This window comes from Haemorhous mexicanus, unplaced genomic scaffold (assembly GCF_027477595.1).
Source record: "Haemorhous mexicanus isolate bHaeMex1 unplaced genomic scaffold, bHaeMex1.pri scaffold_148_ctg1, whole genome shotgun sequence".
Classification (NCBI taxonomy): domain Eukaryota; kingdom Metazoa; phylum Chordata; class Aves; order Passeriformes; family Fringillidae; genus Haemorhous; species Haemorhous mexicanus.
This window is the reverse complement of record NW_026775999.1, coordinates 2,629-28,834: the sequence shown is the minus strand read 5'-3', so window position 1 is coordinate 28,834 and position 26,206 is coordinate 2,629. Positions and strand designations below refer to the sequence as shown.

General features: G+C 62.8%; 2 protein-coding genes across 2 annotated transcripts; both read right to left on the bottom strand.

Moving 5' to 3' along the window:
• Positions 1-417: 417 nt before the first annotated feature.
• LOC132322824 (collagen alpha-1(II) chain-like) lies at positions 418-2,026 on the bottom strand. Its single transcript, XM_059837535.1, has 3 exons — positions 2,012-2,026; positions 1,223-1,953; positions 418-724 (listed from the first exon to the last, which is right to left on the bottom strand). Exons 1-3 carry the CDS (start codon positions 2,024-2,026, stop codon positions 418-420), a joined length of 1,053 nt encoding a protein of 350 aa, XP_059693518.1.
• Positions 1,954-26,206, bottom strand: TAF6 (TATA-box binding protein associated factor 6). The gene is given in 9 exon segments (XM_059837536.1): positions 1,954-2,459; positions 3,728-3,946; positions 7,440-7,580; positions 7,582-7,614; positions 10,619-10,744; positions 12,896-12,970; positions 16,418-16,600; positions 24,028-24,149; positions 25,963-26,206. Coding segments are annotated over 9 exon segments (1,560 nt in total). The 5' UTR covers positions 26,201-26,206; the 3' UTR covers positions 1,954-2,036.

Here is a 26,206-nt window from a genome sequence, read left to right as displayed (position 1 = left end):
GGGGCACTATACTGGTTTATACTGGTTTGTACTGGTTTATACTGGGAGCCCTGGCGCTGGGGGCACTATACTGGTTTATACTGGTTTATACTGGTTTATACTGGTTTGTACTGGTTTATACTGGGAGCCCTGGTGCTGGGGGCACTGGTTTATACTGGTTTATACTGGTTTATACTGGTTTATACTGGTTTATACTGGGAGCACTGGGAGCCCTGGTGCTGGGGGCACTGGTTTATACTGGTTTATACTGGGAGCCCTGGCGCTGTGGGCACTATACTGGTTTACACTGGTTTGTACTGGTTTATACTGGTTTATACTGGTGGCACGGGCCGCGTGACCGCGCTGTCCCCGCGCTGGGGGGGAACGACCCAGGGGACACTGGGGGGGCGTGGCCCTGTCCTTGTCACCCCCGTGACGTCACCGCCACCGCCTCCCCTGCCATTGGCTGCCCCCCCCTCCACCCCCGCGCCAGTCCGGGACACTGGGACGAACTGGGACGAACTGGGACGAACTGGGATGAACTGGGAGTTGTTTATTGAGTTCCACACGGCCTCGGGGGACACCGCGGGGGCCCGGGGGGACACTCTGGGGACACTTTGGGGACACCAAGACCTCCCAGAGGGACCCCGGGACACTTTGGGGACACTTTGGGGACACCCAGACCCCCCTGCCCTCCCCAGAGGGACCCAGGGACACTCTGGGGACATTCTGGGGACACCCAGACCTCCCAGAGGGGACCCAGGGACACTTTGGGGACACTTTGGGGACATTCTGGGGACACCCAGACCTCCCAGAGGGGACCCAGGGACACTTTGGGGACACTTTGGGGACATTCTGGGGACACCCAGACCTCCCAGAGGGGACCCAGGGACACTTTGGGGACACTTTGGGGACACCCAGACCCCCCTGTCCTCCCCAGAGGGTCCCAGGGACACTCTGGGGACATTTTGGGGACACTTTGGGGACACCCAGACCTCCCAGAGGGACCCAGGGACACTCTGGGGACATTTTGGGGACACTTTGGGGACACCCAGACCTCCCAGAGGGGACCCAGGGACACTCTGGGGACACTTTGGGGACACCCAGACCTCCCTGTCCTCCCCAGAGGGACCCAGGGACACTCTGGGGACACTTTGGGGACACTCTGGGGACACCCAGACCTCCCAGAGGGACCCAGGGACACTTTGGGGACACTTTGGGGACACTCTGGGGACACCCAGACCCTCCCTGTCCTCCCCAGAGGGACCCGGGGACACTTTGGGGACACTTTGGGGACACTCTGGGGGCCCACTGTCCCCATGGATGGACCCAGGGACACTCTGGGGACACTCTGGGGACACCCAGACCTCCCAGAGGGACCCAGGGACACTTTGGGGACACTTTGGGGACATTCTGAGGGCCCACTGTCCCCACAGAGGGACCCAGGGACACTCTGGTGACCCTGGGACCCCTCTGGTGCCCCTGGTGCCACCTTGGCGACACTTTGGACCCCTTGGCGACCCTCTGGGGACACTGGGACCCCTCTGGTGCCACCCTGGTGTCCCTTGGTGACCCTCTGGGGACACTTTGGTGACACTGGCACCCCTCTGGTGCCCCTTGGGGACCTTTTGGTGACCCTTGGTGCCCCTCTGGTGCCACCCAGGTGCCCCTTGGGGACCCTCTGGGGACACTTGGACCCCTTGGGGACCCTCTGATGCCACCCTGGCACCCCTCTGGTGACACCTTGGTGCCCCTTGGGGACCCTCTGGGGACCCTTTGGTGACACTTGGACCCCTTGGGGACCCTCTGGGGACACTTTGGGGACACTCTGGGGACACTTTGGTGACCCTGGGGACCCCTCTGATGCCCTTGGTGCCCCTCTGGTGCCCCCCTGGTGTCCCTTGGTGCCCCTTGGGGACCCTCTGGTGACCCTGGTGCCCCCCTGGTGCCCCCTGGTGCCCCCCTGGTGCCCCTCTGGTGCCCCCTGGTGACCCCGGTGCCCCCCTGGTGTCCCTTGATGCCCCTTGGGGACACTTTTTGGGGACATTTTGTGGCTGTCACTGCCCGGCGGGTGGCTCCTGTGTCCCCCCCAGCGCGGGGGTCCCGTTGGCTTTGAAGGGGACAGCGGCGGTGGCCCCTTGGGGACTGTCCCCAGCCTCGGCCTTGGGGGTGGCAGCGGTGGCACAGGCCACCGGGGAGCCGCTGGTGGCACTCGGGGACAGCTGCGGGGCGGGGGCGGGCGGGGGGGTGGCGGTGCTGGTGGCAGTGCCACCCTTGGTGTCCCCCGCGGCGGGGGGCAGGGACACCACGATGTATTTCTGCACCGTGCCGGGGACACTGGTGGCACTGCTGGTGGCACTGCTGGTGGCGCTGCTGGGGACAGCGGGGGACACCAGCTTGACCAGCGGCTGCACGCTGGGGACAGTGGTGGTGACAGGAGAGGTGGCCGTGGGGGCGGGGGACGTGCTCAGCGTGATCACCTGGGGACACCGCGGGGACACCGCGGGGTCACCACGGGGTCACCTCGGGGTCACCTCGGGGTCACCTCCCTCCCCCCCTTAAATGTCCCCTTGGTTGTGCCACCCCCCCACTGTGTCCCCAATCCCCCCACTGTCCCCAATCTCCCCAGTCCCCTCAGTGTCCCCAATCCTCCCAATGTCCCCACTGACCCCAGTGTCCCCCCACTGTCCCCAGTGTCCCCCCAATGTCCCCCCGTTGTCCCCAGTGTCCCCCCAGTGTCCCCAATCCCCTCAGTGTCCCCACTGTCCCCTCAGTGTCTCCAGTGTCCCCTCAGTGTCCCCCACTGCCCCCAATGTCCCCAATCCCCCCACTGTCTCCTCAGTGTCCCCAATCCCCCAGTGTCCCCCCATTGTCCCCAATGTCCCCAATCCCCCCAGTGTCCCCAGTGTCCCCCCACTGTCCCCGCTGTCCTCAATGTCCCCCCACTGTCCCCAATGTCCCCTCAGTGTCCCCAGTGTCCCCAATGCCCCCTCAGTGTTCCTCCGCTGTCCCCAATGTCCCCCCAGTGTCCCCAATCCCCCCAATGTCCCCCCATTGTCCCCAATGTCCCCCCAATGTCCCCAGTGTCCCCGCTGTCCCCAATCCCCCCAATGTCCCCAGTGTCCCCCCAGTGTCCCCAATCCCTCCAGTGTCCCCCCACTGTCCCCAGTGTCTCCAATCCCCCCAGTGTCCCCGCTGTCCCCAATCCCCCCGCTGTCCCCAATGTCCCCCCACTGTTCCCACTGTCCCCAATGTCCCCAGTGTCCCCAGTGGCCCCAATGTCCCCCCAGTGTCCCCAATGTCCCCTCAGTGTTCCTCCGCTGTCCCCAATGTCCCCCCAGTGTCCCCAGTGTCCCCAATCCCCCCAATGTCCCCAGTGTCCCCCCAGTGTCTCCAATCCCCCCAGTGTCCCCGCTGTCCCCAAACCCCCCGCTGTCCCCAGTGTCCCCAATCCCCCCAATCCCCCCAATGTCCCCCCAGTGTCCCCAATGTCCCCAGTGTCCCCAATCCCCCACTGTCCCCTCAGTGTCCCCAATCCCAATGTTCCCAGTGTCCCCAAACCCCCCAGTGTCCCCACTGTCCCCCCAGAGTCCCCGCTGTCCCCGCTGTCCCCAATGTCCCCAATCCCCCCAATCCCCCACTGTCCCCAGTGTCCCCAATCCCCCCAATCCCCCCGCTGTCCCCACTGTCCCCAATGTCCCCCCGCTGTCCCCCCGCTGTCCCCGCAGTGTCCCCAGTGTCCCCGTACCTGCTGGCTGGCGCTGCTGGCCGAGGACATGACGATGAACTTGGGGGGGGGCGGCGATGGCTGCGTGGGGGTCCCGGGGCGGCCGGGGGCCAGCGTGGGGACAGGGACGGGGACAGGCACGGGCAGGGCGATGGCACTGGGGACCTTGATGATGCTGGGGGGGCGCGGGGGGGCCCCCGGGGCCTGCGGGGCCTGCGACAGCGTCAGCGTGGGGCGCGGCTGTGGGGACAAGGGACAGCGTTAGGGGGACATTGGGGACACTGGGGGGATTGGGGACAGTGGGGGGATTGGGGACACAGCGACAGCGTCAGCGTGGGGCGCGGCTGTGGGGACAAGGGACAGCGTTAGGGGGACAGTGGGGACAGTGGGGGGATTGGGGACATCGGGGGGATTGGGGACATTGGGGGGATTGGGGACAGTGGGGACAGTGGGGACATCGGGGGGATTGGGGACACAGCGACAGCGTCAGCGTGGGGCGCGGCTGTGGGGACAAGGGACAGCGTTAGGGACACTGGGGACACTGGGGGGGATTGGGGACATCGGGGACATCGGGGACACTGGGGACATTGGGGACACTGGGGACACAGCGACAGCGTCAGCGTGGGGCGCGGCTGTGGGGACAAGGGACAGCGTTAGGGACACTGGGGACAGTGGGGACACTGGGGACATCAGGGACATTGGGGACATCGGGGGGATTGGGGACACAGCGACAGCGTCAGCGTGGGGCGCGGCTGTGGGGACAAGGGACAGCGTTAGGGACACTGGGGACACTGGGGGGATTGGGGACATTGGGGACATCGGGGGGATTGGGGACATTGGGGGGATTGGGGACACAGCGACAGCGTCAGCGTGGGGCGCGGCTGTGGGGACAAGGGACAGCGTTAGGGACACTGGGGACACTGGGGGGATTGTGGACATTGGGGACACTGGGGGGATTGGGGACACTGGGGACATTGGGGACATCGGGGGGATTGGGGACACAGCGACAGCGTCAGCGTGGGGCGCGGCTGTGGGGACAAGGGACAGCGTTAGGGGAACATTGGGGACACTGGGGACATCAAGGGGATTGGGGACATCGGGGGGATTGGGGACACTGGGGACACAGCGACAGCGTCAGCGTGGGGCGCGGCTGTGGGGACAAGGGACAGCGTTAGGGACATCGGGGACAGTGGGGACACTGGGGGGATTGGGGACACTGGGGACATCGGGGGGATTGGGGACAGTGGGGGGATTGGGGACAGTGGGGACACACAGCGACAGCGTCAGCGTGGGGCGCGGCTGTGGGGACAAGGGACAGCGTTAGGGACACTGGGGACAGTGGGGGGATTGGGGACAGTGGGGGGATTGGGGACACTGGGGACATTGGGGACAGTGGGGGGATTGGGGACACTGGGGGGATTGGGGACAGTGGGGACATCGGGGGGATTGGGGACAGTGGGGACATAGGGGGGATTGGGGACACAGCGACAGCGTCAGCGTGGGGCGCGGCTGTGGGGACAAGGGACAGCGTTAGGGGGACATTGGGGACACTGGGGGGATTGGGGACAGTGGGGACACTGGGGACACTGGGGGGATTGGGGACACTGGGGGGATTGGGGACATCAGGGACATTGGGGACATCGGGGGGATTGGGGACACAGCGACAGCGTCAGCGTGGGGCGCGGCTGTGGGGACAAGGGACAGCGTTAGGGAGACACTGGGGACACTGGGGACAGTGGGGACATCGGGGGGATTGGGGACACTGGGGACATTGCGGGGATTGGGGACATCGGGGACATTGGGGACAAGGGACACAATTACTGATACTGGGGACACTGGGGGGACTGGGGACATTGGGGACAGAGGGACAGCGTTAGAGGGGACAATGGGGACATGTCCCCAAGTGTCACCTGGGTGATGGTCAGCGTGCTCCTGCTCACCTGCTGGGCCTGCAGGGCCACCCGTGCCCCCCCCATGTCCCCACTGTCCCCAATCCCCCACTGCCCCCATGCAGTTCAATCCCCCCAGTGTCCCCGATGTCCCCAACTCCCCCGATGTCCCCAAGTGTCACCTGGGTGATGGTCAGCGTGGTCCTGCTCACCTGCTGGGCCTGCAGGGCCGCCTGGGCCCCCCATGTCCCCATGTCCCCAATCCCCCCAATGTCCCCAATGTCCCAATTCCCCTGAACACCCCCAGTCCCCCCGATGTCCCCACTCCCCCCGATGTCCCCGATGTCCCCAAGTGTCACCTGGGTGATGGTCAGCGTGGTCCTGCTCACCTGCTGGGCCTGCAGGGCCGCCCGTGCCCCCCATGTCCCCACTGTCCCCAATCCCCCACTGCCCCCATGCAGTTCAATCCCCCCAGTGTCCCCGATGTCCCCACTCCCCCCGATGTCCCCAAGTGTCACCTGGGTGATGGTCAGCGTGGTCCTGCTCACCTGCTGGGCCTGCAGGGCCGCCCGTGCCCCCCACTGTCCCCCACTGTCCCCAATCCCCCCGATGTCCCCAATCCCCCACTGCCCCCATGCAGTTCAATCCCCCCAGTGTCCCTGATGTCCCCAACCCCCCCGATGTCCCCAAGTGTCCCCAAGTGTCACCTGGGTGATGGTCAGTGTGGTCCTGTTGACCTGCTGGGCCTGCAGGGCCGCCCGTGCCCCCCATGTCCCCAATCCCCCCAGTGTCCCCAATCCCCCCGATGTCCCCATGCAGCTCAATCCCCCCCGATGTCCCCGATGTCCCCAAGTGTCACCTGGGTGATGGTCAGCGTGGTCCTGTTGACCTGCTGGGCCTGGAGGGCCACCCATGCTCCCCATGTCCCCAATCCCGCCACTGTCCCCAATCCCCCCGATGTCCCCGATGTCCCCAGGTGTCACCTGGGTGATGGTCAGCGTGGTCCTGTTGACCTGCTGGGCCTGCAGGGCCGCCTGGGCCCCCCATGTCCCCACTGTCCCCAATCCCCCCACTGTCCCCAATCCCCCCCATGTCCCCATGCAGTTCAATCCCCCCACTCCCCCCGATGTCCCCAGTGTCCCCAAGTGTCACCTGGGTGATGGTCAGCGTGGTCCTTGTCACCTGCTGGGCCTGCAGAGCCACTTGTGCCCCCCATGTCCCCACTGTCCCCAATCCCCCACTGCCCCCATGCAGTTCAATCCCCCCAGTGTCCCCGATGTCCCCACTCCCCCCGATGTCCCCAATGTCCCCAAGTGTCACCTGGGTGATGGTCAGCGTGGTCCTGTTGACCTGCTGGGCCTGCAGGGCCACCCGTGCCCCCCATGTCCCCACTGTCCCCAATCCCCCCCATGTCCCCAATGTCCCAATCCCCCCCATGCAGTTCAATCCCCCCAGTGTCCCCGATGTCCCCACTCCCCCCGATGTCCCCAGGTGTCACCTGGGTGATGGTCCGCGTGGTCCTCGTCACCTGCTGGGCCTGCAGGGCCACCCGTGCCCCCCATGTCCCCACTGTCCCCACTCCCCCACTGCCCCCATGCAGTTCAATCCCCCCCATGCAGTTCAATCCCCCCAGTGTCCCCACTCCCCCCGATGTCCCCAAGTGTCACCTGGGTGATGGTCAGCGTGGTCCTGTTGACCTGCTGGGCCTGCAGAGCCGCCCGTGCCCCCCATGTCCCCACTGTCCCCAATCCCCCCCATGTCCCCAATCCCCCACTGCCCCCATGCAGTTCAATCCCCCCGATGTCCCCGATGTCCCCAACCCCCCCAATGTCCCCAAGTGTCACCTGGGTGATGGTCAGCGTGGTCCTGTTGACCTGCTGGGCCTGCAGGGCCGCCTGGGCCCGGGCCTTGACCACGTGGGAGCAGAGCAGCCCCCCCAGGTAGCCGAAATCGCCGCGGTAGCACTCGGGGCTGTCGGGGGGGGGGGCGCGCCTTGGCCAGCACGGGGGCACAGTGCTTCTGGGGGGACACAAAAGGGACATTGGGGACATTGGGGACACCAGAGGGACAGCCCCAGCATGGCCAGCACGGGGGCACAGTGCTTCTGGGGGGACACAAAAGGGACATTGGGGACATTGGGGACACCAGAGTGACATCATCAGCATGGCCAGCACGGGGGCACAGTGCTTCTGGGGGGACACAAAAGGGACATTGGGGACACCAGAGTGACACTGGGGACATGGGGATATCATGGGGATATCCCAGCACGGGGGCACAGTGCTTCTGGGGGGACACAAAAGGGACATTGGGGACATTGGGGACACCAGAGGGACATCATCAGCACGGCCAGCACGGGGGCACAGTGCTTCTGGGGGGACATTGGGGACACCAGAGTGACACCAGAGTGATGTCAGGGACAGCCCCAGCATGGCCAGCACGGGGGCACAGTGCTTCTGGGGGGACACAAAAGGGACATTGGGGACATTGGGGACACCAGAGGGACATCATCAGCACGGCCAGCACGGGGGCACAGTGCTTCTGTGGGGACATTGGGGACATTGGGGACACCAGAGTGACGTCAGGGACAGCCCCAGCATGGCCAGCACGGGGGCACAGTGCTTCTGGGGGGACACAAAAGGGACATTGGGGACATAGTTTGTCCCTATGTGACTCCAATGTCCCCAATGTCCCCAAGGTGTCCCCAATGTCCCCAAGGTGTCCCCAGTGTCCCCTCTCTCACCAGCAGCAGGCTCTGGACGTGGTCGGCCCCGATGCGGTCGATGGTGCTCACCCCGTGTCCCCAATGTCCCCAAGGTGTCCCCAAGGTGTCCCCAATGTCCCCAAGGTGTCCCCAAGGTGTCCCCAAGGTGTCCCCAGGGTGTCCCCAGTGTCCCCAATGTCCCCAAGGTGTCCCCAGTGTCCCCAATGTCCCCAGTGTCCCCAAGGTGTCCCCAATGTCCCCAAGGTGTCCCCAAGGTGTCCCCAATGTCCCCAATGTCCCCAGGGTGTCCCCAAGGTGTCCCCAGTGTCCCCAAGGTGTCCCCAATGTCCCCAAGGTGTCCCCAAGGTGTCCCCAATGTCCCCAATGTCCCCAGGGTGTCCCCAAGGTGTCCCCAGTGTCCCCAAGGTGTCCCCAAGGTGTCCCCAATGTCCCCAAGGTGTCCCCAGTGTCCCCAAGGTGTCCCCAAGGTGTCCCCAATGTCCCCAAGGTGTCCCCAATGTCCCCAATGTCCCCTCTCTCACCAGCAGCAGGCTCTGGACGTGGTCGGCCCCGATGCGGTCGATGGTGCTCACCCCGTGTCCCCAATGTCCCCAAGGTGTCCCCAAGGTGTCCCCAATGTCCCCAAGGTGTCCCCAAGGTGTCCCCAAGGTGTCCCCAAGGTGTCCCCAGGGTGTCCCCAGTGTCCCCAATGTCCCCAAGGTGTCCCCAGTGTCCCCAATGTCCCCAGTGTCCCCAGTGTCCCCAAGGTGTCCCCAATGTCCCCAAGGTGTCCCCAAGGTGTCCCCAATGTCCCCAATGTCCCCAGGGTGTCCCCAAGGTGTCCCCAGTGTCCCCAAGGTGTCCCCAATGTCCCCAAGGTGTCCCCAAGGTGTCCCCAATGTCCCCAATGTCCCCAGGGTGTCCCCAAGGTGTCCCCAATGTCCCCAAGGTGTCCCCAAGGTGTCCCCAATGTCCCCAAGGTGTCCCCAAGGTGTCCCCAAGGTGTCCCCAAGGTGTCCCCAGGGTGTCCCCAGTGTCCCCAATGTCCCCAAGGTGTCCCCAGTGTCCCCAATGTCCCCAGTGTCCCCAGTGTCCCCAAGGTGTCCCCAATGTCCCCAAGGTGTCCCCAAGGTGTCCCCAATGTCCCCAATGTCCCCAGGGTGTCCCCAAGGTGTCCCCAGTGTCCCCAAGGTGTCCCCAATGTCCCCAAGGTGTCCCCAAGGTGTCCCCAATGTCCCCAATGTCCCCAGGGTGTCCCCAAGGTGTCCCCAATGTCCCCAAGGTGTCCCCAGTGTCCCCAAGGTGTCCCCAATGTCCCCAATGTCCCCAAGGTGTCCCCAATGTCCCCAATGTCCCCTCTCTCACCAGCAGCAGGCTCTGGACGTGGTCGGCCCCGATGCGGTCGATGGTGCTCACCCCGTGTCCCCAATGTCCCCAAGGTGTCCCCAATGTCCCCAATGTCCCCAAGGTGTCCCCAAGGTGTCCCCAATGTCCCCAGTGTCCCCTGTCTCACCAGCAGCAGGCTCTGGACGTGGTCGGCCCCGATGCGGTCGATGGTGCTCACCCCGTGTCCCCAATGTCCCCAGTGTCCCCAAGGTGTCCCCAAGGTGTCCCCAAGGTGTCCCCAAGGTGTCCCCAGTGTCCCCTGTCTCACCAGCAGCAGGCTCTGGACGTGGTCGGCCCCGATGCGGTCGATGGTGCTCACCCCGTGTCCCCAATGTCCCCAATGTCCCCAATGTCCCCAAGGTGTCCCCAAGGTGTCCCCAGTGTCCCCAGTGTCCCCTGTCTCACCAGCAGCAGGCTCTGGACGTGGTCGGCCCCGATGCGGTCGATGGTGCTCACCCCGTGTCCCCAATGTCCCCAATGTCCCCAGTGTCCCCAAGGTGTCCCCAATGTCCCCAATGTCCCCAATGTCCCCAAGGTGTCCCCAGTGTCCCCTGTCTCACCAGCAGCAGGCTCTGGACGTGGTCGGCCCCGATGCGGTCGATGGTGCTCACCCCGTGTCCCCAATGTCCCCAAGGTGTCCCCAATGTCCCCAATGTCCCCAAGGTGTCCCCAATGTCCCCAAGGTGTCCCCAATGTCCCCAATGTCCCCAATGTCCCCAAGGTGTCCCCAATGTCCCCAAGGTGTCCCCAATGTCCCCAATGTCCCCAAGGTGTCCCCAAGGTGTCCCCAGTGTCCCCTGTCTCACCAGCAGCAGGCTCTGGACGTGGTCGGCCCCGATGCGGTCGATGGTGCTCACCCCGTGTCCCCAATGTCCCCAATGTCCCCAAGGTGTCCCCAATGTCCCCAAGGTGTCCCCAAGGTGTCCCCTCTCTCACCAGCAGCAGGCTCTGGACGTGGTCGGCCCCGATGCGGTCGATGGTGCTCACCACCGGCCCTTCCAGAATGTTCCGCACGCGCTCGCCCTCGGCCGGCAGCCGCGGCAGGATCAGGGTCTTGATCACCTGGGGACATTGGGGACATTGGGGACACCATGGGGACACTGGGGACAGCCAGGGGACACTGGGGACACTGGGGACACCATGGGGACACTGGGGACAGCCAGGGGACATTGGGGACAGCCAGGGGACACTGGGGACAGGAGGGGACACTGGGGACACTGGGGACAGCCAGGGGACAGCCAGGGGACAGCCAGGGGACACTGGGGACAGTGGGGACAGCCAGGGACACTGGGGACAGGAGGGGACACTGGGGACACTGGGGACACCATGGGGACACTGGGGACAGCCAGGGGACACTGGGGACACTGGGGACAGCCAGGGACACTGGGGACAGGAGGGGACACTGGGGACACTGGGGACACCATGGGGACACTGGGGACAGGAGGGGACACTGGGGACACTGGGGACACCATGGGGACATTGGGGACAGCCAGGGGACACCATGGGGACACTGGGGACAGCCAGGGGACACTGGGGACATTGGGGACAACCAGGGGACACTGGGGACAGTGGGGACACCATGGGGACACTGGGGACACCATGGGGACACTGGGGACACTGGGGACACCGGGGACAGTGGGGACACTGGGGACACCATGGGGACACTGGGGACAGCCAGGGGACACTGCGGACACTGGGGACATAACACAGGTGTCCCCAGGGTGTCACGGGAGCTGTCCCAGGTGTCCCCCAGGTGTTCCCAGGATGTCACCCAGGTGTCCCCAGGTGTCCCCAGGTGTCCCCCAGCTGTCCCAGGTGTCCCCAGGTATCCCCCAGGATGCCCCCCAGGTGTCCCCCAGGTGTCCCCCAGGGTGTCCCCAGGTGTGCCAGGTGTGTCCCGGGTGTCCCCCAGGGTGTCCCAGGATGCCCCCCAGGTGTCCCAGGTGTCCCCCAGGATGTCCCAGGATGTCCCCAAGTGTCCCCAGGTGTCCCAGGTGTCCCCAGGATGTCCCAGGATGCCCCCAGGTGTCCCCAGGTGTCCCCCAGGTGTCCCCAGGATGTCCCCCAGGTGTCCCCAGAATGCCCCCCAGGTGTCCCCCAGTATGTCCCAGGTGTCCCCAGGTGTCCCCCAGGTGTCCCCCAGGTGTCCCCAGGATGCCCCCCAGGTGTCCCCAGGTGTCCACAGGATGTCCCCAGGATGTCCCAGGATGCCCCCTAGGTGTGTCCCAGGTGTCCCCAGGTGTCCCCCAGGTGTCCCAGGATGTCCCCCAGGGTGTCCCAAGTGTCCCTCAGGTGTCCCCAGGTGTCCCCAGGATGTCCCCAGGTGTCCCCAGGTGTCCTCCAGGTGTCCCCAGGTGTCCTCAGGTGTCCCCAGGATGTCCCCAGGTGTCCCCAGGTGTCCCCCAGGTGTCCCCAGGTGTGTCCCCAGGTGTGTCCCAGGTGTCCCCAGGTGTGCCAGGTGTGCCAGCTGTCCCCAGGTGTCCCCCAGGATGCCCCCCAGGTGTCCCCCAGGTGTCCCCCAGGTGTCCCCAGGTGTCCCAGGTGTGTCCCAGGTGTGTCCCAGGTGTCCCCCAGGTGTCCCCAGGTGTCCCCAGGTGTCCCAGGTGTGTCCCAGGTGTCCCCCAGGTGTCCCCAGGTGTGTCCCAGGTGTCCCAGATGTCCCCCAGGGTGTCACGGGAGCTGTCCCAGGTGTCCCCAGGTGTCCCCAGGATGTCCCCCAGGTGTCCCCCAGGTGTCCCCAGGATGTCCCCAGGTGTCCCCAGGATGTCCCAGGTGTCCCCCAGGTGTCCCAGGATGCCCCCCAGGTGTCCCCAGGATGTCTCCAAGTGTCCCCAGGGTGCCCCAAGTGTCCCCAGGGTGTCCCAAGTGTCCCCAGGTGTGTCCCAGGTGTGTCCCAGGTGTCCCCAGGTGTCCCCAGGTGTGTCCCAGGATGTCCCCAGGACGTCCCCAGGTGTCCCCCAGGATGTCCCAGGATGTCCCCCAGGTGTCCCCAGGGTGTCCCAGGTGTGCCAGGTGTGTCCCAGGTGTCCCCCAGGTGTCCCCAGGTGTCCCCAGGTGTGTCCCAGGTGTCCCAGATGTCCCCCAGGGTGTCACGGGAGCTGTCCCAGGTGTCCCCCAGGTGTGTCCCCAGGTGTGTCCCAGGTGTCCCCAGGTGTCCCAGGTGTGTCCCCAGGTGTCCCCAGGTGTCCCCAGGTGTCCCCAGGTGTCACTCACGTCGTGGCCCAGCTCGGCCAGCCCCGCGATGGAGCCGTAGCGCGTGGTCCAGGGCGTCTTGTCATCGACCCAGCTCTGGGGAGCACGGCCGTCACCCCAAACCCCAAACCCCAAACCCCAAACCCCAAACACTCACCCCAAAACCCAAATCCTCACCCCAAATCCTGACCCCAAATCCTGACCCCAAATCCTGACCTCAAACCCCAAATCCCAAACCCCAAACACTGACCCCAAAGCCTGACCTCAAACCCCAAATCCCAAATCCCAAATCCCAAACCCCAAATCCAAAATCCTCACCCCAAAACCTGGCCCCAAAGCCTGACCCCAAATCCCAAATCCTCACCCCAAATCCCAAATCCCAAACCCCAAATCCCAAATCCTCACCCCAAATCCCAAACACTGACCCCAAAACCTGGCCCCAAATCCTCACCCTGAATCCCGAATCCCAAATCCCAAATCCTGGCCCCAAATCCAAAATCCTCACCCCAAAACCTGGCCCCAAATAACAAACCCCACAGCCTGGCCCCAAATCCTCACCCCAAATCCTGACCCCAAATCCCTGATCCTAAATCCCAAATCTCTGAGCCCAACACCTGAGTCCCTCACCCCAAACCTGGGCCCACCTGGCCCCACACCCCAAATCCCCATTCCTGACCCCAAATCCCGTCCCTGACCCCAAATCCCCGTTCCTGACCCCAAATCCCCGTTCCTGACCCCAAATCCCATCCCTGACCCCAAATCCCATCCCTGACCCCAAATCCCCGTCCCTGACCCCAAATCCCCGTTCCTGACCCCAAATCCCCATTCCTGACCCCAAATCCCGTCCCTGACCCCAAATCCCGTCCCTGACCCCAAATCCCATCCCTGACCCCAAATCCCATCCCTGACCCCAAATCCCCGTTCCTGACCCCAAATCCCCATTTCTCACCCCAAATCCCCATCCCTGACCCCAAATCCCCATCCCTGACCCCAAATCCCCATCCCTGACCCCAAATCCCATCCCTGACCCCAAATCCCCGTTCCTGACCCCAAATCCCATTCCTGACCCCAAATCCCATCCCTGACCCCAAATCCCCATTTCTCACCCCAAATCCCATCCCTGACCCCAAATCCCCGTTCCTGACCCCAAATCCCCGTTCCTGACCCCAAATCCCATCCCTGACCCCAAATCCCATCCCTGACCCCAAATCCCCGTTCCTGACCCCAAATCCCCATCCCTGACCCCAAATCCCCGTTCCTGACCCCAAATCCCCATCCCTGACCCCAAATCCCCGTCCCTGACCCCAAATCCCCGTTCCTGACCCCAAATCCCATCCCTGACCCCAAATCCCCGTCCCTGACCCCAAATCCCATCCCTGACCCCAAATCCCCGTTCCTGACCCCAAATCCCCGTTCCTGACCCCAAATCCCATCCCTGACCCCAAATCCCCGTCCCTGACCCCAAATCCCGTTCCTGACCCCAAATCCCATTTCCTGACCCCAAATCCCCATCCCTGACCCCAAATCCCCGTTCCTGACCCCAAATCCCACCTTGGTGAAGGTCTTGGTGATGCGGGACTGGATGTTGTTGGTGGTGGTGCTGAAGTTCTTGCACACCTGGGCCCACCTGGCCCTGACCCCAAATCCCCATCCCTGACCCCAAATCCCATCCCTGACCCCAAATCCCCATCCCTGACCCCAAATCCCCGTTCCTGACCCCAAATCCCCGTCCCTGACCCCAAATCCCATCCCTGACCCCAAATCCCCGTTCCTGACCCCAAATCCCCATTTCTCACCCCAAACCCCACCTTGGTGAAGGTCTTGGTGATGCGGGACTGGATGTTGTTGGTGGTGGTGCTGAAGTTCTTGCACACCTGGGCCCACCTGGCCCTGACCCCAAATCCCATTCCTGACCCCAAATCCCCGTTCCTGACCCCAAATCCCCATCCCTGACCCCAAATCCCCGTTCCTGACCCCAAATCCCCATCCCTGACCCCAAATCCCCATCCCTGACCCCAAATCCCATCCCTGACCCCAAATCCCATCCCTGACCCCAAATCCCCATTTCTGACCCCAAATCCCCGTTCCTGACCCCAAATCCCCATCCCTGACCCCAAATCCCATCCCTGACCCCAAATCCCCATTTCTCACCCCAAATCCCCATCCCTGACCCCAAATCCCATCCCTGACCCCAAATCCCATTTTCTGACCCCAAATCCCATCCCTGACCCCAAATCCCATCCCTGACCCCAAATCCCCGTTCCTGACCCCAAATCCCCATCCCTGACCCCAAATCCCCATCCCTGACCCCAAATCCCATCCCTGACCCCAAATCCCCATTTCTCACCCCAAACCCCACCTTGGTGAAGGTCTTGGTGATGCGGGACTGGATGTTGTTGGTGGTGGTGCTGAAGTTCTTGCACACCTGGGCCCACCTGGCCCTGACCCCAAATCCCATTCCTGACCCCAAATCCTCGTTCCTGACCCCAAATCCCATCCCTGACCCCAAATCCCCGTTCCTGACCCCAAATCCCTGTTTCTCACCCCAAATCCCACCTTGGTGAAGGTCTTGGTGATGCGGGACTGGATGTTGTTGGTGGTGGTGCTGAAGTTCTTGCACACCTGGGCCCACCTGGCCCCACACCCCAAATCCCCATTTCTCACCCCAAATCCCATCCCTGACCCCAAATCCCCGTTCCTGACCCCAAATCCCCATTCCTGATCCCAAATCCCATCCCTGACCCCAAATCCCCGTTCCTGACCCCAAATCCCCATTCCTGATCCCAAATCCCATCCCTGACCCCAAATCCCCGTTCCTGACCCCAAATCCCGTTCCTGACCCCAAACCCCACCTTGGTGAAGGTCTTGGTGATGCGGGACTGGATGTTGTTGGTGGTGGTGCTGAAGTTCTTGCACACCTGGGCCCACCTGGCCCTGACCCCAAATCCCATCTCTGACCCCAAATCCCATCCCTGACCCCAAATCCCCATCCCTGACCCCAAATCCCATCCCTGACCCCAAATCCCCGTCCCTGACCCCAAATCCCCGTTCCTGACCCCAAATCCCCGTTCCTGACCCCAAATCCCATCCCTGACCCCAAATCCCTGTTCCTGACCCCAAATCCCCATCCCTGACCCCAAATCCCATCCCTGACCCCAAATCCCCATTTCTCACCCCAAACCCCACCTTGGTGAAGGTCTTGGTGATGCGGGACTGGATGTTGTTGGTGGTGGTGCTGAAGTTCTTGCACACCTGGGCCCACCTGGCCCCACACCCCAAATCCCATCCCTGACCCCAAATCCCCGTTCCTGACCCCAAATCCCCATCCCTGACCCCAAATCCCCATTTCTCACCCCAAACCCCACCTTGGTGAAGGTCTTGGTGATGCGGGACTGGATGTTGTTGGTGGTGGTGCTGAAGTTCTTGCACACCTGGGCCCACCTGGCCCTGACCCCAAATCCCTGTTCCTGACCCCAAATCCCATCCCTGACCCCAAATCCCCGTTTCTCACCCCAAATCCCCGTTCCTGACCCCAAAGCCCACCTTGGTGAAGGTCTTGGTGATGCGGGACTGGATGTTGTTGGTGGTGGTGCTGAAGTTCTTGCACACCTGGGCCACCAGGCGGGCGGCGAAGTCCCGCAGGGCCCAGTGGTTGTCCACATCTGGCCGCAGGCACAGCTGGCGGCTGACGATGCACGTCATCACCGCCGGGATCAGCTCGTGCAGCTGGGGACACAGGGGACACGCTGGGGACACTTGGGGACAGGTGTGGGACAGGTGTGGGACACCTGGGGACAGGTTTGGGACACCTGGGGACAGGTTTGGGACACCTGGGGACAGGTTTGGGGCACTTGGGGACAGGTTTGGGACACCTGGGGACAGGTTTGGAGCACTTGGGGACAGGTTTGGGACAGGTCTGGTGCACTTCGGGACACCTGGGGACAGGTTTGGGACACCTGGGGAGACTTGGGGACAGGTTTGGGACACCTGGGGACAGGTTTGGGGCACCTGGGGACAGGTTTGGAACCCTTGGGGACACGTTTGGGGCACTTGGGGACACTTGGGGACACCTGGGGACAGGTTTGGAGCACTTTGGGACAGGTTTGGGTCCCTTGGGGACACCTGGGGACAGGTTGGGGACAGTTTTTGGGTTGTCCACATCTGGCCGCAGGCACAGCTGGCGGCTGACGATGCACGGCAGCACCGCCGGGATCAGCTCGTGCAGCTGGGGACACAGGGGACACGCTGGGGACACTTGGGGACACCTGGGGACAGGTGGGGGACACCTGGGGACAGGTTTGGGACACTTGGGGACAGGTTTGGGGCACTTGGGGACACCTGGGGACAGGTTTGGGACATCTGGGGACAGGTTTGGAACCCTTGGGGACACATTTGGGGCACTTGGGGACACCTGGGGACAGGTTTGGGGCACTTGGGGACAGGTTTGGGACACCTGGGGACAGGTTTGGAACCCTTGGGGACACGTTTGGGACATTTGGGGACAGGTTTGGGGCACCTGGGGACAGGTTTGGGACATTTGGGGACAGGTTTGGGGCACCTGGGGACAGGTTTGGGACACCTGGGGACAGGTTTGGGGCACTTGGGGACAGGTGGGGGACACTTGGGGACAGGTTTGGGACACTTGGGGACAGGTTTGGAGCACCTGGGGACACCTGGGGACAGGTGGGGGACCCTTGGGGACAGGTTTGGGGCCCTTGGGGACACTTGGGGACAGGTTTGGGACACTTGGGGACACCTGGGGACACCTGGTGACAGGTTTGGGCACCTGGGGACAGGTTTGGGACACTTGGGGACAGGTTTGGGACACTTGGGGACAGGTTGGGGACAGTTTTTGGGCTGTCCACATCTGGCCGCAGGCACAGCTGGCGGCTGACGATGCACGGCAGCACCGCCGGGATCAGCTCGTGCAGCTGGGGACACAGGGGGGACACTGGGGACACTTGGGGACAGGTGTGGGGCACCTGGGGACAGGTGTGGGACACCTGGGGACAGGTTTGGGGCACTTGGGGACAGGTTTGGGGCACTTGGGGACACCTGGGGACAGGTTTGGGGCACATGGGGACACCTGGGGAAAGGTTTGGGACACCTGGGGACAGGTTTGGGTCCCTTGGGGACACCTGGGGACAGGTTTGGGACACTTGGGGACAGGTTTGGGACACTTGGGGACAGGCTGGGGACAGTTTTTGGGCTGTCCACATCTGGCCGCAGGCACAGCTGGCGGCTGACGATGCACGGCAGCACCGCCGGGATCAGCTCGTGCAGCTGGGGACACAGGGGACACGCTGGGGACACTTGGGGACAGGTGGGGGACAGGTGTGGGACACCTGGGGACAGGTTTGGGGCACTTGGGGACAGGTCTGGGGCACTTGGGGACAGGTGTGGGACACCTGGGGACAGGTTTGGGGCACTTGGGGACAGGTTTGGGACACCTGGGGACAGGTTTGGGGCACTTGGGGACAGGTTTGGGACCCTTGGGGACACTTGGGGACAGGTTTGGGACACTTGGGGACAGGTTTGGAACATTTGGGGACAGGTTTGGGACACTTGGGGACAGGTGGGGGACACCTGGGGACAGGTTTGGGACACTTGGAGACACCTGGGGACAGGTTGGGGACAGTTTTTGGGCTGTCCACATCTGGCCGCAGGCACAGCTGGCGGCTGACGATGCACGGCAGCACCGCCGGGATCAGCTCGTGCAGCTGGGGACACAGGGGACACCTGGGGACACTTGGGGACAGGTGTGGGACACCTGGGGACAGGTGTGGGACACCTGGGGACAGGTTTGGGGCACCTGGGGACAGGCTGGGGACAGGTTTGGGGCACTTGGGGACACCTGGGGACAGGTTTGGGGCACCTGGGGACAGGAGTTGACAGAGGTGATGGAGATGACCCAGGGAGGTGACACAGGTGACACCCAGGTGACACTCAGGTGACACTCAGGTGACACTCAGGTGACACCCAGGTGACCCAGGTGACACCCAGGTGACACCCAGGTGACCCCCAGGTGACACTCAGGTGACACTCACGTATTTCTCCAGGTACAGGGTGGGGTTGTCCATCAGGGACAGGTGAGGACAGGGAGGTTTGGGCGGTGACAGGAGGTGACCCAGGTGACCCAGGGAGGTGACCCAGGTGACACCCAGGTGACACAGGTGACACTCACGTATTTCTCCAGGTACAGGGTGGGGTTGTCCATCAGGGACAGGTGAGGACAGGAGGGGACAGGTGAGGACAGGGAGGTTTGGGCAGTGACAGGAGGTGACCCAGGTGACAGGAGGTGACCCAGGTGACCCAGGGAGGTGACCCAGGTGACCCAGGGAGGTGACCCAGGGAGGTGACCCAGGTGACACCCAGGTGACACTCACGTATTTCTCCAGGTACAGGGTGGGGCTGTCCATCAGGGACAGGTGAGGACAGGGAGGTTTGGGCAGTGACAGGAGGTGACCCAGGTGACAGGAGGTGACCCAGGTGACCCAGGGAGGTGACCCAGGTGACCCAGGGAGGTGACCCAGGGAGGTGACCCAGGTGACACCCAGGTGACACTCACGTATTTCTCCAGGTACAGGGTGGGGCTGTCCATCAGGGACAGGTGAGGACAGGGAGGTTTGGGCAGTGACAGGAGGTGACACCCAGGTGACAGCAGGTGACCCAGGTGACCCAGGGAGGTGACACAGGTGACACAGGTGACCCAGGTGACACTCACGTATTTCTCCAGGTACAGGGTGGGGCTGTCCATCAGGGACAGGTGAGGACAGGAGGGGACAGGTGAGGACAGGGAGGTTTGGGCAGTGACAGGAGGTGACCCAGGTGACAGGAGGTGACCCAGGTGACACCCAGGTGACCCAGGGAGGTGACCCAGGTGACACCCAGGTGACACTGAGGTGACACTCAGGTGACACTCACGTATTTCTCCAGGTACAGGGTGGGGTTGTCCATCAGGGACAGGTGAGGACAGGGAGGTTTGGGCAGTGACAGGAGGTGACCCAGGTGACCCAGGGAGGTGACAGAGGTGACCCAGGGAGGTGACCCAGGTGACACTCAGGTGACACTCACGTATTTCTCCAGGTACAACGTGGGGTTGTCCATCAGGGACAGGTGAGGACAGGGAGGTTTGGGCAGTGACAGGAGGTGACCCAGGTGACCCAGGGAGGTGACCCAGGTGACCCAGGTGACCCCCAGGTGACACCCAGGTGACACCCAGGTGACACTCAGGTGACACTCACGTATTTCTCCAGGTACAGGGTGGGGCTGTCCATCAGGGACAGGTGAGGACAGGAGGGGACAGGGGCTGACAGGAGGTGACCCAGGTGACCCAGGGAGGTGACCCAGATGACCCCCAGGTGACCCAGGTGACCCAGGGAGGTGACCCAGGTGACCCAGGTGACCCCCAGGTGACACAGGTGACACTCAGGTGACACTCACGTATTTCTCCAGGTACAGGGTGGGGTTGTCCATCAGGGACAGGTGAGGACAGGAGGGGACAGGTGAGGACAGGGAGGTTTGGGCAGTGACAGGAGGTGACCCAGGTGACACCCAGGTGACCCAGGTGACAGGAGGTGACCCAGGTGACCCAGGGAGGTGACAGAGGTGACCCCCAGGTGACACTCAGGTGACACAGGTGACACTCACGTATTTCTCCAGGTACAGGGTGGGGTTGTCCATCAGGGACAGGTGAGGACAGGGAGGTTTGGGCAGTGACAGGAGGTGACCCAGGTGGCCCCCAGGTGACACAGGTGACACTCAGGTGACACCCCGGTGACCCCCAGGTGACACTCAGGTGACACTCACGTATTTCTCCAGGTACAGGGTGGGGCTGTCCATCAGGGACAGGTGAGGACAGGGAGGTTTGGGCAGTGACAGGAGGTGACCCAGGTGACAGGAGGTGACCCAGGTGACCCAGGGAGGTGACCCAGGTGACCCCCAGGTGACCCCCAGGTGACACTCAGGTGACACTCACGTATTTCTCCAGGTACAGGGTGGGGTTGTCCATCAGGGACAGGTGAGGACAGGGAGGTTTGGGCAGTGACAGGAGGTGACCCAGGTGACCCAGGTGACCCAGGTGACACTCAGGTGACACTCAGGTGACACTCAGGTGACACTCACGTATTTCTCCAGGTACAGGGTGGGGCTGTCCATCAGGGACAGGTGAGGACAGGAGGGGACAGGTGAGGACAGGAGGTGACCCAGGTGACCCAGGTGACACAGATGACCCAGGGAGGTGACCCAGGTGACCCAGATGACCCCCAGGTGACACCCAGGTGACCCAGGTGACACCCAGGTGACACTCAGGTGACACCCAGGTGACCCCCAGGTGACCCCCAGGTGACACTCAGGTGACACTCACGTATTTCTCCAGGTACAGGGTGGGGTTGTCCATCAGGGACAGGTGAGGACAGGGAGGTTTGGGTGGTGACAGAAGGTGACCCAGGTGACAGGAGGTGACCCAGGGAGGTGACCCAGGTGACCCCCAGGTGACACAGGTGACACCCAGGTGACACTCACGTATTTCTCCAGGTACAGGGTGGGGTTGTCCATCAGGGACAGGTGAGGACAGGAGGGGACAGGTGAGGACAGGGAGGTTTGGGCAGTGACAGGAGGTGACCCAGGTGACCCAGGGAGGTGACCCAGGTGACCCAGGGAGGTGACAGAGGTGACCCCCAGGTGACCCCCAGGTGACACTCACGTATTTCTCCAGGTACAGGGTGGGGTTGTCCATCAGGGACAGGTGAGGGCAGGGAGGTTTGGGCAGTGACAGGAGGTGACCCAGGTGACAGGAGGTGACCCAGGTGACACAGGGAGGTGACACTCAGGTGACACTCAGGTGACACTCACGTATTTCTCCAGGTACAGCGTGGGGTTGTCCATCAGGGACAGGTGAGGGCAGGGAGGTTTGGGCAGTGACAGGAGGTGACCCAGGTGACAGGAGGTGACCCAGGGAGGTGACCCAGGTGACACCCAGGTGACCCAGGTGACAGGAGGTGACCCAGGTGACCCAGGTGACACACAGGTGACACAGGTGACACTCACGTATTTCTCCAGGTACAGGGTGGGGTTGTCCATCAGGGACAGGTGAGGACAGGAGGGGACAGGTGAGGACAGGGAGGTTTGGGCAGTGACAGGAGGTGACCCAGGTGACACCCAGGTGACCCAGGTGACAGGAGGTGACCCAGGTGACCCAGGGAGGTGACAGAGGTGACCCCCAGGTGACACTCAGGTGACACAGGTGACACTCACGTATTTCTCCAGGTACAGGGTGGGGTTGTCCATCAGGGACAGGTGAGGACAGGGAGGTTTGGGCAGTGACAGGAGGTGACCCAGGTGGCCCCCAGGTGACACAGGTGACACTCAGGTGACACCCCGGTGACCCCCAGGTGACACTCAGGTGACACTCACGTATTTCTCCAGGTACAGGGTGGGGCTGTCCATCAGGGACAGGTGAGGACAGGGAGGTTTGGGCAGTGACAGGAGGTGACCCAGGTGACAGGAGGTGACCCAGGTGACCCAGGGAGGTGACCCAGGTGACCCCCAGGTGACCCCCAGGTGACACTCAGGTGACACTCACGTATTTCTCCAGGTACAGGGTGGGGTTGTCCATCAGGGACAGGTGAGGACAGGGAGGTTTGGGCAGTGACAGGAGGTGACCCAGGTGACCCAGGTGACCCAGGTGACACTCAGGTGACACTCAGGTGACACTCAGGTGACACTCACGTATTTCTCCAGGTACAGGGTGGGGCTGTCCATCAGGGACAGGTGAGGACAGGAGGGGACAGGTGAGGACAGGAGGTGACCCAGGTGACCCAGGTGACACAGATGACCCAGGGAGGTGACCCAGGTGACCCAGATGACCCCCAGGTGACACCCAGGTGACCCAGGTGACACCCAGGTGACACTCAGGTGACACCCAGGTGACCCCCAGGTGACCCCCAGGTGACACTCAGGTGACACTCACGTATTTCTCCAGGTACAGGGTGGGGTTGTCCATCAGGGACAGGTGAGGACAGGGAGGTTTGGGTGGTGACAGAAGGTGACCCAGGTGACAGGAGGTGACCCAGGGAGGTGACCCAGGTGACCCCCAGGTGACACAGGTGACACCCAGGTGACACTCACGTATTTCTCCAGGTACAGGGTGGGGTTGTCCATCAGGGACAGGTGAGGACAGGAGGGGACAGGTGAGGACAGGGAGGTTTGGGCAGTGACAGGAGGTGACCCAGGTGACCCAGGGAGGTGACCCAGGTGACCCAGGGAGGTGACAGAGGTGACCCCCAGGTGACCCCCAGGTGACACTCACGTATTTCTCCAGGTACAGGGTGGGGTTGTCCATCAGGGACAGGTGAGGGCAGGGAGGTTTGGGCAGTGACAGGAGGTGACCCAGGTGACAGGAGGTGACCCAGGTGACACAGGGAGGTGACACTCAGGTGACACTCAGGTGACACTCACGTATTTCTCCAGGTACAGCGTGGGGTTGTCCATCAGGGACAGGTGAGGGCAGGGAGGTTTGGGCAGTGACAGGAGGTGACCCAGGTGACAGGAGGTGACCCAGGGAGGTGACCCAGGTGACACCCAGGTGACCCAGGTGACAGGAGGTGACCCAGGTGACCCAGGTGACACACAGGTGACACAGGTGACACTCACGTATTTCTCCAGGTACAGGGTGGGGTTGTCCATCAGGGACAGGTGAGGACAGGGAGGTTTGGGCAGTGACAGGAGGTGACACAGGTGACAGGAGGTGACCCAGGTGACACCCAGGTGACCCAGGTGACCCAGGGAGGTGACACAGGTGACACCCAGGTGACACAGGTGACACTCAGGTGACAATCACGTATTTCTCCAGGTACAGGGTGGGGCTGTCCATCAGGGACAGGTGAGGACAGGAGGGGACAGGGGCTGACAGGAGGTGACCCAGGTGACCCAGGTGACCCAGGTGACACCCAGGTGACACTCAGGTGACCCTCAGGTGACACTCACGTATTTCTCCAGGTACAGGGTGGGGTTGTCCATCAGGGACAGGTGAGGACAGGGAGGTTTGGGCAGTGACAGGAGGTGACCCAGGTGACAGGAGGTGACCCAGGTGACCCAGGGAGGTGACAGAGGTGACCCAGGGAGGTGACCCAGGTGACACAGGTGACACTCACGTATTTCTCCAGGTACAGGGTGGGGTTGTCCATCAGGGCCTTCACCATCCTCATCAGGTAGATCAGCAGCGCCAGGTTGTTCTGCACCACGTTCACCCGCACCTGGGGACACCATGGGGACACTGGGGACACTGGGGACATTGGGGACACTGGGGACACCGTGGGGACAGCCAGGGGACATCCAGGGGACATTGGGGAGGCTGGGGACAGCTAGGGGACACTGGGGACAGTGGGATCAGCCAGTGGACACTGCGGGGACACTGGGGACAGTGGGGACAGTGGGGACACCGGGGACAGTGGGGACACTGAGGGGACACTGGGGACAGCCAGGGGACATTGGGGACACAGGGGACAGCCAGGGGACAGCCAGGGGACATTGGGGACACTAAGGGGACACTGGGGACAGTGGGAAAGCCAGGGGACAGCCAGGGGACATTGGAGACAGTGGGGACAGCCAGGGGACAGTGGGGACAGTTGGGACATTGGGGACACTGGGGACATTGGGGACACCCAGGGGACATTGGGGACATTGGGATCAGCCAGGGGACACTGGGGACACTGGGGACAGCCAGAGGACACCATGGGGACAGTGGGGGACATTGGGGACATTGGGGGGGTTTGGGGACAGCCAGGAGACACTGGGGGCACTGGGGGCATTGGGGGATTGGGGACACTGGGGACATTGGGGACACTGGGGACATCGGGGACATTGGGGACACTGGGGACAGTGGTAACTCTCCCGGGAGTTTGGGGTGAATCCGGGGATTTTGGGTCAGGATTTTGGGGTCAATCCCGGGGATTTTGGGTCAGGATTTTGGGGTGGATTTTGGGTCAGGATTTTGGGGTGGATTTTGGGGTCAATCCCGGGGATTTTGGGGTGGATTTTGGGTCAGGATTTTGGGGGTCAATCCCGGGGATTTTGGGTCAGGATTTTGGGGTCAATCCAGGGATTTTGGGTCAGGATTTTGGGGTCAATCCCAGGGATTTTGGGTCAGGATTTTGGGGTCAATCCCGGGGATTTTGGGTCAGGATTTTGGGGTCAATCCCGGGGATTTTGGGTGAGGATTTTGGGGTGGATTTTGGGGTGGATTTTGGGGTCAATCCCGGGGATTTTGGGTCAGGATTTTGGGGTGAATCCCGGGGATTTTGGGTCAGGATTTTGGGGTCAATCCCGGGGATTTTGGGGCAGGATTTTGGGGTCAATCCCGGGGATTTTGGGTCAGGATTTTGGGGTGAACCCCAGGGATTTTGGGGTGGATTTTGGGGTGGATTTTGGGGTGAACCCCGGGGATTTTGGGTCAGGATTTTGGGGTGGATTTTGGGGTCAATCCCGGGGATTTTGGGGTTGATTTTGGGGTGGATTTTGGGGTGGATTTTGGGGTGAACCCCAGGGATTTTGGGTCAGGATTTTGGGTCAGGATTTTGGGGTCAATCCCGGGATTTTGGGTCAGGATTTTGGGTCAGGATTTTGGGGTCAATCCGGGGATTTTGGGGTGGATTTTGGGGTGGATTGTGGGGTCGATCCCGGGGATTTTGGGGTCAATCCCGGGGATTTTGGGGTGGATTTTGGGGTCAATCCCGGGGATTTTGGGGTGGATTTTGGGGTGGATTTTGGGGTGGATTTTGGGGTGAACCCCGGGGATTTTGGGGTGGATTTTGGGGTGGATTTTGGGGTGAACCCCGGGGATTTTGGGGTGGATTTTGGGGTGGATTTTGGGGCAGGATTTTGGGGTGAACCCCAGGGATTTTGGGGTGGATTTTGGGGTGGATTTTGGGGTGGATTTTGGGGTGGATTTTGGGGTGGATTTTGGGGTGGATTTTGGGGTGAATCCCGGGGATTTTGGGTCAGGATTTTGGGGTGGATTTTGGGGTGGATTTTGGGGTGGATTTTGGGGTGGATTTTGGGGTGAACCCCGGGGATTTTGGGGCGCTCACCCCCTCGGGAGATGAAGGTGCTGAAGCGCGGCAGCATCTGGTACAGCCCGGGGTCGGTGGCGATGCTCTGCAGGGCCTCCTGCAGTGGGGACACAGGGGACACTTGGGGACACTGGGGACACTGTGGGGGACACCCCAGGGACAGCTGGGGACACTTTGGGACAACCCAGAGACATCTGAAGGCACTTTTGGGGACATTCGGGACACTTTGGGGACACCCCAAGGACATTGGGGACATTTGGGG

Bases quoted from the DNA above. Each gene is read 5' to 3' on its own strand.
- LOC132322824 (XM_059837535.1), bottom strand. The intron at 725-1,222 runs GTCTGGGTGTCC...CCCCTCTGGGAG, and splicing joins CTCTGGGGAGGACAGGGAGG to GTCTGGGTGTCCCCAGAATG.